We start from the raw sequence: 15,367 nt of genomic DNA on the forward strand, positions 1-15,367 counted from the left end.
TCAACAAAAAGAAAAATACTAGGAAGGAAGTAGTAGTAGTAATATTCTTCTTTTTTTTCTTTTTAATAAGATGTGACAGATGAGCAGAGTCAGATCTGCTCAGATGATGGAACTGTAAAAACCCAGAGCTTTAGAAAAAGGTGGAGACTCAAACCCAAAGTAAAACTCATTATTTGATTTATATTTATACACTTGTTTAACCCTCGTGTCGCCTTCGCGGGTCTTTTAGACCCGCTGGTATGTTCCGGGCATTTGGATGCAAGGTGACACAAGGGGGCGCCCTTCCAACCTTCTCAGTGTAAATGTGAGTTGACTTTCTTCAGAGTGAGACTTTAGGTCAGACATGAGTGACAGTAACATGACGCTAAATACAGTGAGCTGTTTGTTTGCAGTAAAAAGGCTGAGGCCTCATTGCTCTTCAGTCACAGACTGAGAAGTGAAGAAGGAAGTCATGGAGCTTCTGCTTTAGACAGAACTTCAGACTTCTGCTGCAGGTAAGAGTCATATCATATCATATCAAAGGTTGTAATCTGTAAAGCACTTTGTGATACCTGTTGCTACGCAAAGTGTTTCATAAATAAAGATTGATTAATCATATCCTGAAACTCAAGTCTGTAGTAAAAACATAATATATGGAAATAATTATTACAATTACAAAAAGAAAAATATTTGAAAATCATGTATCTAATCAAAAAAAGTTTTATTTACTCTCATTCTAAAAAAAAAAAAAAAAAAAAAAAAAAAAAAAAAAAAAACCAAACCATTTGTATCTGCAGTAAAGTCATGTGTGTCCCAGTTCCTCTGAGTCGTGGTGGGTCCTGTGGACCATGACAGATGTGGACCATGACAGATGTGGACAGGACTGTGGTAGATCTACTTTTACTTTGGAGAAAATAGTTACTATAGAAACTGTTGAAGAAATGAACCTCACGAGCTTCTTCTGTAACATCTGTCCACATCAGTCCTGCTGCACCACGACTCAGAGGAACTGGGTCAAACATGACCTACAGCAGATACAAATGCATACAAATTTTTAAAAAAAGAAACATTTTTTATTAGATACAGCATTTTTGAAATTGTAATTATTTTCCATATATTATGTTTTTACTACAGATTTGAGTTTCAGGATATGATCAAACAATCAATCAAACTTTATTTATAAAGCACTTTTCATACCAAAAGGTATCACAAAGTGCTTTACAGATTACAAGATTTGATTTGATATAATATGGCTCTTACATGCAGCAGAAGTTCTGTGTAAAGCAGAAGCTCCATGACTTCCTTCTTCACTTCTCAGTCTGTGACTGAAGAGCAATGAGGCCTCGGCCTTTTTACTGGAAACAAAGAGCTCACTGTATTTAGCGTCATGTCACTGTCACTCATGGTGTCTGACCTAAAGTCTCACTCTGAAGAAAGTCAACTCACATTTGTTGGAAGGGCGCCCCCTTGTGTAACCTTGCATCCAAATGCCCGGAACATACCAGCGGGTCAAAAAGACCCGCGAAGGCAACACGAGGGATATTGTCTGGTAGAGTTACTACATTTTGGGCAGAACTGTTACATTGAGTTCTTGTCACAAAATAAAGTGAAAATACATATACATAATCATCGGTGTCATTATCGGTTATCGGTATCGGGACATGCGGAGTTATCGGTTATCGGTTGAAATTGGCATTATCGTGCGTCACTAATTGTTTATGTTTGGAAAAATGTGAGAATGCAGGATTAATGGATCTAAACTAAACATGATCTGAGCAGAGTCAGAAGTGTGTTATGTGAGTGTCATCTGCTCCTCAATATCAAGGCTCTCATTACACTAAAACAAATGGAACTGATTATTTGCATTTTCTCAATTTTATCGTGATGTAAAGAAACAGTGGAAATGAAAAGGTTGGAGCCCCTGCTTTCCTCGTCCTGAGTCTGTCTTTGGGCCCGGGAGCTCTGAGGTCGAAGCCGAGACTGTAGGGAGAGAGCGGAGCTGACTGAGCTCACGCAGAGCCGAGGTTTTGTTATTTTCAAGGTTTTCTATTGTGAATGCAGCTGTTCCACAGGGGAAAACCAGCCGCCTTCAAACGAGCAGCATTAAAATCCACACAACGGTGCTTCCTTACCTCTGAAATATTCACTGTTTACTTATTTCAGGGTTAAAATTTAAAAGTCAGTCTCTTCTCGACTCCAGAACAGTGTTGGGTAACGTTAAAAGTAACACATTAAGTTTGCTCGTTTCTCCAACTGGAAAAGTAGCTCGTTACGTTACAGCGGTACTTAAAGGGACTATACGGAGTTTAAAAATTGTATTATTATCTAATTTCCTCCCCCTACATGTTCCAGCCATGTCCTAAGGCAGGGGGGGCAGTCAGAGACCAAGAGCCCAAATGTTCAACCTTGATCCTGTGAAGAGCCACAAAGGCACCAACCATTAGCGAGATCCCGGGGCGGTCGTTTATTGTGATTAAATAGAACGTGACCGTTTTATTTAATCACAGTAAACTATAACTTTATGCCTTTTGCTTTTTTTTTGTTCAATAATTGTGTTAGATTTAATGGTTTTACTCCTCACCAAGATTGAAATACATGTATATTAACTGAAATGTTGTGTTTCCTGCTCTGACTGAGACAGAATTAGATGTTGTTGTTTTTTTAATGCTGGGGTGTGTTTGTATGTGGGGCCCTGCCCACTGAGCCCCCTCCTCTGACCCGCCCCTGGCCTGTGGCTCAGTGCAGCTCGGTCCTGACTGGCCTGTGCAGAGAACGCACTCTGGGCTGCACAAAGTTCATAAACTTTAACCAGGAGCCTCTGGACGACTGAGAGTCTGTTTTAAGTTGTATTTGTTACAGTTTCAGTCACATGTGAAAGAAAAGTCATGACTTTGTGTATTTCCACGTTACGATGTCGCGCTTCACATCATACGCTTCGTTAGAGCTCCGCTTTTTTCCATTTCCTAATTTTGATCTTTTTATGTGAATATGAGGCCAAAGTACATCAAATAAAGAGTAGCTGATCAGGAACCTGAAGAGCAGAAGCTGATCCCAGAGCCACGATCTGCCTGTTGTTTAACTACATCCTGCTGTGAGTGAAGCTGCACGGGCTCCTTTTACTCCGCCTCCAAAAGGAGGAGATTCAGACTCTCATGGGTAGAGATGGAAACAGGGTTTGCAGACGATGGTTGGAGACTGTTACAGTTTATGGGAAATATTTACCAATTATTTTTGCAAAAAGCCGCATTGTATTAAACATATCCAGTCATGCAAAGAGCCGCGTGTTGGCCACACCAGCTCTGAGGTGTAGAACGAGCTCAGACCTGTTCAACTGCCTCTAAAATCCTGCACTGTCGCTCAGAAAGGTGTGACTTCGGGTCTGAAGTGCCGTCATTTCACAAGCTTAATATAGAAGCTGCAGTTACACGTATGACCTGAGGTGGCAGTAGTGAGTTTAAAATGGCCAACTTGCATCTAGCCCCTTTAATTATGAAGGTAACACATTAGAGAACAGGAGAGTTTGGACTTCCTGGCAGCGGTTTGTCAGATTTTATGTGCACACTAATAAGACGTGTAAACGGGAACGGAGCCGGTGTTCGCGATTGTGACGAAAGCGCAGTGAGAAATAATCTTTCTGCAGAATTTGAGATGAAATAAAAGGGTGATTAGCTTTTTATAGCTCACAATGGGCTCAGTTTATGCTGCAAGAGGAGAGGAGGAGTGGTGGGTGCAGACAATTAGCGGAATTTAGTGTTGAATGTTGAAGTGGTAAAACAAAAAAAACAAAATACTGCTCTTGCTGCCCCCTTGTGGCCGCTTGGTGAATGGCTGCTTCTTGTGTCTCAGGTTTCGCCGGATGTGTCAGTCCATCATCGCTCACAAACTCTTCGACTACATCGTCCTGGTTTTCATCTTCCTCAACTGCATCACGGTGGCTCTGGAGCGGCCGCGGATCCTGCAGGGCAGCCTGGTGAGTGACCCGCGCCGACCCCCCCCCCTCACAAAGCCTCACGAGGGGGTTAAGACGGGCCGACAGTGGAGCAAACGCATTCTCATGCATTCTCACTGCTGCTTTGGTCCTTTGTAAAGCGTGTGTTGTTTGGGTTTCAGGAGCGTCTGCTTCTGACCATGTCCAACTACATCTTCACCGCCATCTTTGTGGCCGAGATGACCGTCAAGGTAAAAACACTATTTGATCCTTAGCAAAAAACTGTCCGAGGGAATTTCAGGCTTTGGAAAAGAAGAAACTTGAGTGTGGCACAGTGGTTGGTGTGTCTGCACTGTTGTTTAGACTAATATTAGATCTATTTAGCAGCTTTTTAGACTGAGTTTTTGGTCTGGATTTGGTTTGAACACACAAGGTAGATGCAAATCTCTGTCTTAACTTTTCACTATGTTTTCAATCATTTAGGGCAGGGGTCCTCAGACTTTTTTCTCTGGGGGCCACGTTATAGTTCCTGACTGTGATGGGGGGCCGGACCGGGTTGGCTATTACATATAATGACTCAGAGCAAAATACCACAGTCGTCCACACGACTTTATCCACAAGATCAACACTTGATTCAGGCTCATATTTGTTTCACTGTAGTGGTTTGCAAAAACAGTGATCAAGTCTTTACACGTTGTTTTAGTTTCCGTTTATTTATATTTTCAAATGAAACATCATTATGTGATGTGACCAAAGTAACTTCTTACACTTGTGCTTTACAAGCCTGTTCACAAGTTTCTCAAAGTCCTGTCGTCATTATTCATTCTCTCCACACTCTGTGGTTAAGCTTCATTTACCACGTGGCTCTAATGTGTTTATATTCTGATCTCTTATGTCAGTGCCCTCTGCTGGACACCTGTGGAATTATGTTTTATTTATTCAAATTGCCTCCTAGTGGCTGGAATGAGTAAACTGGTTATTTAGTTAAAATATCCTCACTCCGCACAGGAATGAGCTGAGACTTACTTTTTTTTTCATCTCGTGGGCCAGATTTGAGGACCCCAGATTTAGAGTGAAGGCTGGTTGTTGTTGTTGGTTGTTGTTGTTGTTGTTGTTGTTAGCAGTAGCAGTAAGCTAAGTTAGCGGGTTAGCTGCTGCAGTTTCATTTCCCCAAACTCCTCAGTCGAGTGTGATGCAAAGTAATGCAGCAATTCTCCAATGGTTCATAAAAAGACTGTCCTCCCAACACAAAAATAAAGATGAAAGCTTGTCTATGTGTCTTTCTAACACTGGCTCCCCGTGTGGGCCGTGGTTGTCCCGTGTTATGACCTGCAGACTGGAGCGGCTGCACATTTACAACAGCAGATACACAACCTGTTAAGCACTTTTTATTGTCTCATTCTTGACTAAAGCATTAATTAACGGCAGTGCAAGGAACAGGCACATGTTTTTTATCCTACATCAAGAGTATACACTACAGTAATATACCGTGTATTTAAAGTATTCAGAATACAGTACTCTGATTGGCCAGAGTAAGGGAATACGTTACAAAATACATTTTCAAGTATTCTGTAACGGAATACATTTTTAAGTCCCCAACACTGCCGATATCTGAAACTACGCAGTGTCGGGCTGGTTTGTACCTGGATGGGGGAACAATGAGGAACCTCAGGCGGCCGGTGTGAGCGAGGGCTTGGTGGTCAGGGGGCCTGTTGGCGCAGCCGCTCTTCTGTCAGTCTGCTCGAAACTGTGACTAAACACACACTGTAGCTTACCACAAAAACCCCTTGTGTGAGGCACTTTGAGGACTTGAATAACTTTCCCTTCCATGATCCTCCTGATCTACAATGTCACTTCCTTTGCCAGTGTTGGGAAAGTTCATTTTCTACATGAACTAGTTAAAGTTCAGTTCACACATTTCAAAATGAACTAGTTTGTTCATAGTTCCAAAAATGAACTAGTTCATAGTTCTTTTTTTTTTTTTTTTTTTTTTTTTTTATTGCTGCGAGCTGTTATTCAGGCATGAAAACAGATCAGGGGTGGAATAGGTGAGATCTATATTTCCCCTCTCAGGGAAATATTTTTATATTCCATATCTTAAAGCAACAATCTGTATTTTGAGATGCATTTTTTCCAACCTTGGAAGAGCTGGAGAAAGTTGACTTCAGCCATGAGCCAAAAATATTATGGCCTCCTCACTTAGTGTTAAAGCTCTTTCATGTCAGCCTTTCACTGTTTTCAGAGTGGATTTCGGATATCTTTGTTAATCATATTTTATTTTATTATTATTATTATTATTTTTAAGTTTAATTTGTAAATTCTTAGTGGAAAGTTAAGCTACAAATATTCAATTGCATTTGTGTTAATTTGGTAAATTAATCATGTGAATAAGATCGTTATAGAAGCTAATTTGTAGTTAAAAAACTCCATATTGTGGCTTTATGCAAATGAGTGGCACCGCGGAGCAGAGAGGAGTTACACAAGGGAGACTCGCTTCGTCACCTCACACTGTGGCTGCTGCGGCACCGTGTGGACCCACAGGTTACCAGTGCCAGGGCCATAAACAGCAGAGTCACCGCCACAGAACTGGACACAGTTGGGCTGGTGGCGCGGGGGCGGAGCGAGCGCGAGCTACACCGCGGACCCGCCGGAGTTTAGAACCGCTGGTAAACTCTGATGGCGCAGCGAGGTTTTATATTCACTGATATAAGAAATCTGGCTCCATAATGAACGAACGTAAAAAGAACAGGAAATGCCGTTCACAGACACCAGAATGAACGCGTTCACGGTTTCGTTCATCAGGCAGTACCACTGTGCGTTCAGTTCACGTTCGCCCAAAATATGAACGCGTTCATGAACTTTCGTTCAATGAACGCGTTCAGGTACATCACTGTCCTTTGCAGATGATTTGTTGAACTTAGTGCTCATATAAACCTACTTACTCACTTATTCAAACCTACCAATGTACTTAGGCCGGTAACCCAGTCGCCTCTGGCCTCTGTCCCTGCTGTGACTCTTCTTTTGCTGCACCGTGGGTTATGTTCCCTTCTGACTTTTTCCTTCTTCTTTGGTAAAGTTATTCCAAAGAAAATCTGCTCCTACTAAATATTTCGATGCTCTGCTGCCCGTGTAGTTTCAGACTCCTCTGTTGTTTATTTATTTAGCGGGAGATATAGATCTATCTGCTGTTTTCCCTGTAATAATCTTCAGTGACCCGGCCTGGTCTCACCTCGTCCTTCTGCCCCCCGGCTCCGGTTCCTGCTCCGGTTCCTGCCTCGACCTTGGAGCTGTTTTTAAACATCCACATTGATTTTTTGCACAACTCCTTTAGTTTCACATAATCCAATACTCCTCCGACCTAAACAGTCTAAAATCCTTCAGTGCGAGAGGAGGCTTCACAAACACACAAATACTCGGATCATTTATCGTAGAACGTGCTCTCCTGCTCTTCATCTGAAACGCCGCGTTCCTTAAACAGGTTTGTACATTCGCCGTATCGCAGAAGCAGAACTGAATAAACTGTATGAGACGGGCCAGATCTGCTGAACGTCCAATCTATATTCAGTTTGACGTTTATTTTCATTATCTCCCGTGATAAACCAATCAATAAAACTCCATCAGAGACGCACGGGAGGAATGATGAAGAGGAACAGTCCGTTAGAGATGGAAGAGGGATGATGGAGAGAGTGGGGGTGAGTCTGGAGGCTGGAGAGACTGATGCTCTGCTCATGAACACTGTCAGGAGGCACATTCTGCTCAATGCATTTAATCCACGCGTTTGTCGTGTCATCAGACGTTTATTGATTAACTGCTTTCGTTTTAGATAAAGTGTGCTTTAAGTAATCATCAGAAACACATGATTATTTGAACATTTGGGTGTCTTCCATCTCTGTGTCTTCCCCTCTTTCCTTCCTCACTGTGCGGCCCAGGCTCCAGAGAACATCACATGAAGCTCATGTTTTGAACTTTGCAGCAAAAGTACTGTGTGTGTGTGAAGTCTGAGATTCCTCACAGAATATTCAGTAAGACTCAGGGGCTGTGTCCCAAACAGCACCACAGCCACGTCCATCTTTGGAGAACTTTCCTCCATATGTTGTGTCATCGGTCGCTAGGGCTGGGTACCGTTTGTTTTTGTTTTTTCGATACCACTACTTTGACAATACCTGCTTTTCAGTACCGGTACTTTTTTCGATACCTTTGTTATTTTAATTGAGTTAAAATAATGTGTAGAAAAAGTAGCGTTCAGGAGAAAGTCCAAAAACGTCAGAAAGAACACAGTCGCGTCGCCTGTAACTTCATGTTTTGAGCAGAATTCCCACTAAAGCAGCGATAAAGAGAGGGAAAGGACATTTTTCCCTCCTGAGCTGCAGAGACAGATCCACATCAGGCACCGTTTTACTTCAGATAAACTTTTCTAAACTCACTGAGCTGCTCCACAAAGTGAAAGCTCCTCACACGTCACAGATCTGTTACATAGTGAGAGCGCTCACTCTGTCACTGACAATGCACCATAACTGTTCCAAACATGGCTAATGCAGAGTGAGCCTCACCTTTTCCAGAGACAATCTTTGATCCCAAACGCTCCGGTGCAGCTGGAGTTTAAACAACAGCAGTGACTTCAGGCTCTGGGGCTAAAGCTAAAGCTAAAGGTAAAGTTAATGTGTTGTGATGTGTTGTCACTGCTTTTCTCTTTGTCTCAGAGCTCTAGTTTCTTATTCAGTCCTGGTTTAGTCCTGGTTTAGTCCTGGCTCAGTCCTGGTTTAGTCCTGGTTTAGTCCTGGTTTAGTCCTGGTTTAGTCCTGGTTTAGTCCTGGCTCAGTCCGCGGCTCTGCCATCTCTGATAATGACTGAAGTGTTAGTAAGTTATAGCTTTGCTTCGCTTCTGCATTTGTGCTGAAGCTGCTCATGAGTTCAGGCTTTTTTAGACTCACTGTGGATCATTTATTGACGATTGGAGAGAAAAAGTACAGAAAATTAGCACCGCCCCCTACAGGAGCTTTTCGGTCGGTACCAAGTAGGAACCGTTTAATGGTACCCAGCCCTATCGGTCGCATTGGCCACATTCTTATAGCTCTTCTTTCTCATCGTTCTCATTGAATACGGCTGTTTGTTAATAAACAGTGGTGTAAATACTGCAGTTTCACTGATCGACTTCATTTCCTTCAGTGAAAATACAGATTTCATCGTCAAAAACACACATTCCACTGAATTTTTCTGCATATTTCCTTTCATTTTAATATTTGCTGAAAATCTGCCCGTTGTGTCCAAATTGTCCTTTTAAATATATAGAAAATGGTAACAGATCTTTAGGCTAATACAGTTAGAATCATAGAGGCCACTTCTTCTGAAAATGTAATAAGTTCTTGATGGTGAAAAGAGCTCCGGTTTCGTCTGCGGCAGATCCAGGTGGAGGCGTTTTCTTTTTTTCACCGTGCAGAACGATCCATCAGTCTGTGGCAGAAACTATTAGCTCTGAATCACTTCACGTGAACAGACTTAATCACTTGAATTTGCCTGGAAGGATTAATAAGCTTAAATGAATATCTCCAATATGTCCCAGTTAAAGTCTCATCAATTATCCCCGGATCGCTCGCCCGTCTCTCCTCATTGTCTGAGTTTGAGATCGACTAAAGCCGGCGCCCCTCTGTTCCTCTTTTCACTCCTTTCAAAAGCTTTAGAAATGTTTTTTAGGAAATACAGAAGTCCATCATAGCAGTAAAGCGCATATTTTACTTCTGTTTTTTTAATCCTTATGCTCCGTTCAGACCTCACACTTCTCAGGCTTCAATATTTTCTTTATTGTAAACAGACCGAGGGCCGAAGCCGCTGATTATTATCCCAAAGTAAAGCACAACACTGGAAACATGACCATCATGAGATAAATGACTTCAAATTGCTTGAATTAAAGTTCTTCTATGTTGAATTTGAGTCGGATTGAACTAATCCAAGATACAAATCCTATAGCGCCAATGGAACAAGAATAAAACACACGTGAAATGACAGAAAATTATCTGAATTAAGAGAATAACTACGGCTAGAGGTTTTATCTCATCTAAGACCAGACCAAATCTACTCAAACCTTAGATTTAATCTCTTTAATTCAAGTAGATTTCTGTCATTTATTCCTTAAAGAGGGGGTGTTCTGCTTTTTTCAGTCCCATAGCACCAGTCTATATCACACTACAATGATGACCAAACCTTCTGTTGGTCTGTAAATGCAGTAAATTAGAATAACTGCCTTGTATAAAATGTCTCTCTCAAAATGGCTGTAGTGAATGTCTTGAAATAGGCCTCTGTCTCTTTAAGAACCTCTGACCTCTGAAGCTCGGAGGCGTCTCCAGGAGGTGGGGGCGTTCCTAGGAGGACTCAGGCAAACCTATCCCTAAAATGGCCGCCATCAGAGTTTTTACAGATTACTCAGAAATACGTGAATGTGCCAAGGCAACACTTCAGCCATGTTTTTAATGAGGGAGTGACAGAATAACATGATGTAAAGCTTGAAAAAGTCCATTTTGTATAATACCCCCCCTTTAAAGTCAGTGCACTTCTTTCAAATGCCAGTGTTAATAATATATGACCTCATTGGGTGGATTGACAGAATTTCTGAAATGTTTTTCTCCCATTTAACTCTACTCATGTTAAAAGTACTCTCTGATTTGTGTCGCAATGTTTCTCAATATCACCTTGGGGGGAGAGGGGTTCTGTGCTGAAGGGCTGGATTTGGCCCCTGGGCCTGATGTTGCCTACCCCTGCCCTACTTGTGCTCATTGTAGTCAGACGCTCGTCACAAATGTCACCGAGTGTTTGTAGCCATCTTGGTAATGCATGAAAACTACAGTTGTTTGGAGGATAACTCGTCTCCCTCTTTGCTCCTGCCATGTCGTATAGATCTTTAACTATACCCCCATGGTCTACACAGGACCTCCCCAGTATTAAAGCCGGGACATTGGTGCCCAGTGGCTATAGGCTAGGTTAGCCCGGTTAGCTTGTTACAATCGCCTACAGCTCATTGTTGATGAAAAGTCTGCAATAAACCACATGACACCCAGCTCAGTGTGTGATCATTGTAAAACGGTCGCTTTATGTAGATGGGGTTTACCGTAAATTCTCTAATACTGGCCTGTATTCCATTAGAGGCCGGGTCTCCGACAGAGGCCTCTATAGCAGTAGAAATATTCTCCATGTTAGGAATTTGTCTCATACTGGTGTAAATGAAAACTCACGTGCAGGAAGTAACAAACGGGAACCCGGGCCGAGGGGGACGCTGCGGAGGAGCTGATCCGAGCGTAACTTTGACACAGATTTAGCCACTTTTCAAACCTCCTGTGACGATATTTGGAAACAGGACAAATGTTGTGTGACCCTCCAGGGTTTTAATAAAGTCTCCATCGCGTCTTCAAAGCACGTCCAGCTGCTCCGTGTGCAGGTCAGTCCCACGCCTCAAAATAACTCCTCCCATCAGCGCGAGCGTCTCGTCTTCTCTCGGGTCAGTCTCATGATCGATCACAAACACAAACGCTCCGTCTAAACTCGCCTTTTACACAAGATAACAACAAATAATCCGGTCTCTGGTAAAAACGAAACAGAAACCTGCAGTGACATTGATGTCAAAGCTCCGCTAACAGCAACGAAACACTTCCTGTTGTCCCGACAAAATAAAAGGCGTCAATGTTCCAGCCGCTGGGAGAGGGTTTGAAATGTTCATTAATAAATGAACCTAATATTTTAGTTGCAAATGGACACAAATCTTGTTTTTCTTCATTTTCCTGGTCGTCCGTTTTGCTCAAATAGAAATAAAGGCCTGTCTCTAATTGTGGCCTGGTTCCAATAAAGAGAGGGAGGAGAGAGAGGAGAGTAGCTGTACTAGTGCTAGATCATCATAATCATTATACTGTTAAAGGGGGTCTATATCAGGCAAAATCGACTTTTTGGAGCTTTTAACCATGTTGTTCTGCTATTTCCTTATCAAAAAAAAGCCCCGAGTGGTTTTTGGCTTCAGCTGCTCTGCCCTCTGCTGGTGAACGACTGACTTACTCAGGTGTTTTTCTGTGACTGTCTCTGATGGATGTTTGGTGAACCTTCACCAGAATCAAAGTGGATTCACTTTTATAACTAATGGGAGTCCCATAATGTAAACGGTTAGCGTGTGTGTTAGCGTGTGTGTTAGCATGTGTGTTAGCGTGTGAGAGGGGGCGGAGTTAACTGAATCGAAGCGTTGTGTCTACCGGGTTTGTAAAATACCACCAGAAAACACTTATATTTATCACAAATGTTAGTGCTCCATAGTGGTAGAGGTACATTATGAATATGAAGGCCTAAAATAGCAGATAAAGATCCTTTAATTATAAACATTTACCAGGTTTATCAAGTTTTTTCCTTGTGATAAAGATTTGATGTGATGATAATAAGTCAAAGAGATCAAAGTGTTTGCAGTTATTTGTGTTTTTATTGTTCTAATGCTGCATCCTGAAGGGCGGGGTTTAGAAGCACCTGCTGAAGAAGCCCACTGCGAGCATTCCTCCTGGGGGGGTGACATTCTGAAGGATCTGCTCGACGATGGTACAGATGTATTCTTTACACACCAGGACGTGGAGGGTCACCCAGTTCTTCTTCCGGCCTCGGCACAGCTCCGCGTACACGGCCTTGGCCACTCTTTGGACGTTGTGATCATCTGGGGAGACTGTGATCTCCCACTGGCTCATCTGCGACTCCAGCTCCTGTTTCAGGTCCATGGACACGTCCTTCAGCTCAGAACAACTCTTCGACTGCATGACCCGGGACACAACTTCATACACCAAGTCAATGATGTGCGCTGTGTGCCACTTAAACAGAGGCCGGACCGACTGAGCTGGAGGAGCAGCGTTCTGTGCTGCTGCGACGGCGCTGAACAGCTGCCTGTCCTGTGGAGAGAACGTCACTCTGTCCAGTGGTCCAAGGTCCTCAAGTCCGTCTTCAAGGGTCAGAGGGATTGTTCTGGTGTCTGTCTGGAGAGCGTCTTCAAGGGTCAGAGGCCTTGGCGAGGCGTATTCAAAGGTCCCAGCGCCCTCCCTAAGCCCGGTGGGAGACAGTTGACTGATCCTTGACAGAGTCCTCTGCACTGGGTCTGAGCTGGGATTCTGACGCTGCTGGAGGTGGAGCCAGTCCCTGATGCGCCTCATGAAGGAGTCGACGTGTCCACGGATGTTGCCCTTGGGGTGTGGCTGTGTTGACTGCGGTGCGATGTTCGTACAGAGGATCTCTGAGAGCTGGTCGCTCAGCTCCTCGTACTGTCCGTTATCAATGTCCTGGGACAGTCTCTGATACAGGCCCTCCTTGTCAGGGCAGGCCGGCTGCTGCTCCAGCCCCGGATGCTCTGCTTTAGACTGCAGCTGGGCCTGAGCAGGCTGGGACAGCTCCTTCAGGAGAGGAGATGCTTCTTCCAGGACATTATCCGCGATGTTGGTTTGCTGACAACACAGTTTACTCACCAGGTTTTTAAATGAGCATTTGGCGTAGGGGCAAACGAAGAAGGATTTGATCTTCTCTTGTGCCGCCTCAGCTTCACGTGGGGTGGCAGGTGAAGCGGCGTCATCACTACGAGGCAAATGTTCCACAATGATAGTCACAACGTCTGATGCAGCGTCTTCACTGTCTTGGTCCCAGGACTGTGAACGTCCACCGTCCACCTCCTGCTGGTTCCCTTTACACAGCTCCTCAGCCTCCTGTTCCAGAATGTCCCTCACTGCGTGTGTGGCCTGTTTCAGACTGTCGGGACTGCACGCCCGGATGCAGGGTGGAGTGAGAGGCACAGTCGATCCTATCGAGTCTGCAGATTCTTCTTCTAAAGATTCTTCAGAGCTGGTGCATGGACCTGGAGAAGAGCATCTGCAGAAAAGACACGCTTTGAAGTTGTAGAACTTTGTGCGCTTGGGATGTCGTCTGTCTTGCGCGCTCTCGCCTGTTGGCACTTGGCGGCAGGTGACCTCTGCTGGCAGGGCCTGGTTGAGCCTGTAGGTCACTTCATCGCTCATCAGGTCCACCAGCTCCTCAGAGGACTCATCCCCCCGACAACATCTGAAAACACTGCATGACAGCAGGGACTTCTTCACTGTCTTTCTGGACACGTGCGGCGTCCTGTGTGGATTTAGAGCTCCTACGTACGTCCTGAAGGCCTCGAGGATCTCTTGGGAGGTGACGGACACGATCTCCAAAAACAGCTTCACCAGCTCTGCTCTGGACTCGGACCTGCTCATGTCTGCACTTGACATTTTCTCCCAGAAGGTGTTGACGAGTGGCTCCAGCCGTTTCCTCGATATGGCGGGGACCTGGGTGTGAGGGGCGCCTCCGCCCTGGTGGACAAGCTGCATCGTTTCAGTTGTCGGCTTCTTCAGCATCGCTTCTGTTGGAGCGCGGTGTCCCGCTGCAGCTCTCAGATCGTCCCTCTGCAGAAAAGAAGGTGAAAAAAGGATGAGAAAGTTGTCCTGCGTCTGCCTGAGGGCGCAGCTGGAGCTCTGAGTGGGCGTGACCGCACTAAGACAGTTATGACATCACAAACATTAGCGTGCGTTTAAGTGAAGCTAGCTACAGTGACATTTCTGAAAACAAAGCAGTCGTTTCCATGGCAACAGGCAATGCACTTGCAAGTGACTAATAGTGTATGAAATATGCACATAAAAGCGTGTATGACAGGTTTAAACGTTCAAGAGGAGTTTGACTCATTTCCCATTGACATAACGTGGCACAGCAATGAGGAAGTGAAACTGTAAACATCACAAACACGGTCAACAGTGAACACAGAGCTAGCATAAAGCTAACAGAGAGCTAATGTAAAGCTAACACAAAGCTAACAGTTTGAGCTGCTGTCAGAGTTTTGACCCGCCCTCAGCCACAGGAGCTGAAGTGAACTGCGTGTGTGGTTTCGGCTCCACACTGTTTTACTGGATACTTTTGTGCGTCTTTGCTGTGGTTTTTGGAGTTCGGTGGAGTGTTTTACTGCAGAGAGTTCATAACGGTCCTGAAGAAGCGGCTTTTTAAAAGTAAACAAGCAGCCGCTTATGAGCTTAAGACATTTGAGAGTTGAGACTTGACACATTTCAAGTCTCAACTTGAGTATAAAATGGCCAACTTGTATCCAGCCCCTTTACACCCTTAACTCCCACCTGAACCGAGCACATTTTCTCTAGTTTGGCTTTACCCCAATCCAAAAGCTTCTGGGGAAAAGGTGAGAAAATAGCGACAGAACTGAGATGAAAACAATGATGAAGATGTGACAAAAAAGGGACGAAAACTTAGACAAAAAATGATGAAAAACGTACAAAAAATTGACAAAAATAGACCGAAAAAATGAAGAAAAAATGACAAAAATGTGACAAAAAATGGACAAAAAAAATGACAAAAAATTTACAAAAAAATTACAAAAATAGACCAAAAAAATTACAAAAATGTGACACAAAATTGACCAAAACATGGACAAAAAAGGAC

At 43.8% G+C, this 15,367-nt stretch overlaps 1 protein-coding gene across 1 annotated transcript in view; it reads left to right on the forward strand.

Annotated features, from left to right (window-relative positions):
- The window catches only part of LOC306961110 (voltage-dependent T-type calcium channel subunit alpha-1I-like), a gene marked incomplete at its 3' end in the record, with an annotated part of 413,594 nt that overhangs the window by 232,742 nt on the left and 165,485 nt on the right, over positions 1-15,367 (forward strand). Inside the window, exons 18-19 of the mRNA XM_079553726.1 lie at positions 3,826-3,949; positions 4,090-4,158. Of these exons, the coding sequence (XP_079409852.1) occupies positions 3,826-3,949; positions 4,090-4,158 (193 nt within the window). The remainder of the gene's footprint in view (positions 1-3,825; positions 3,950-4,089; positions 4,159-15,367) is intronic.

The sequence above is a fragment of the Gobius niger genome, assembly GCF_951799975.1.
Source record: "Gobius niger genome assembly, chromosome: 3".
NCBI classification, from domain to species: domain Eukaryota; kingdom Metazoa; phylum Chordata; class Actinopteri; order Gobiiformes; family Gobiidae; genus Gobius; species Gobius niger.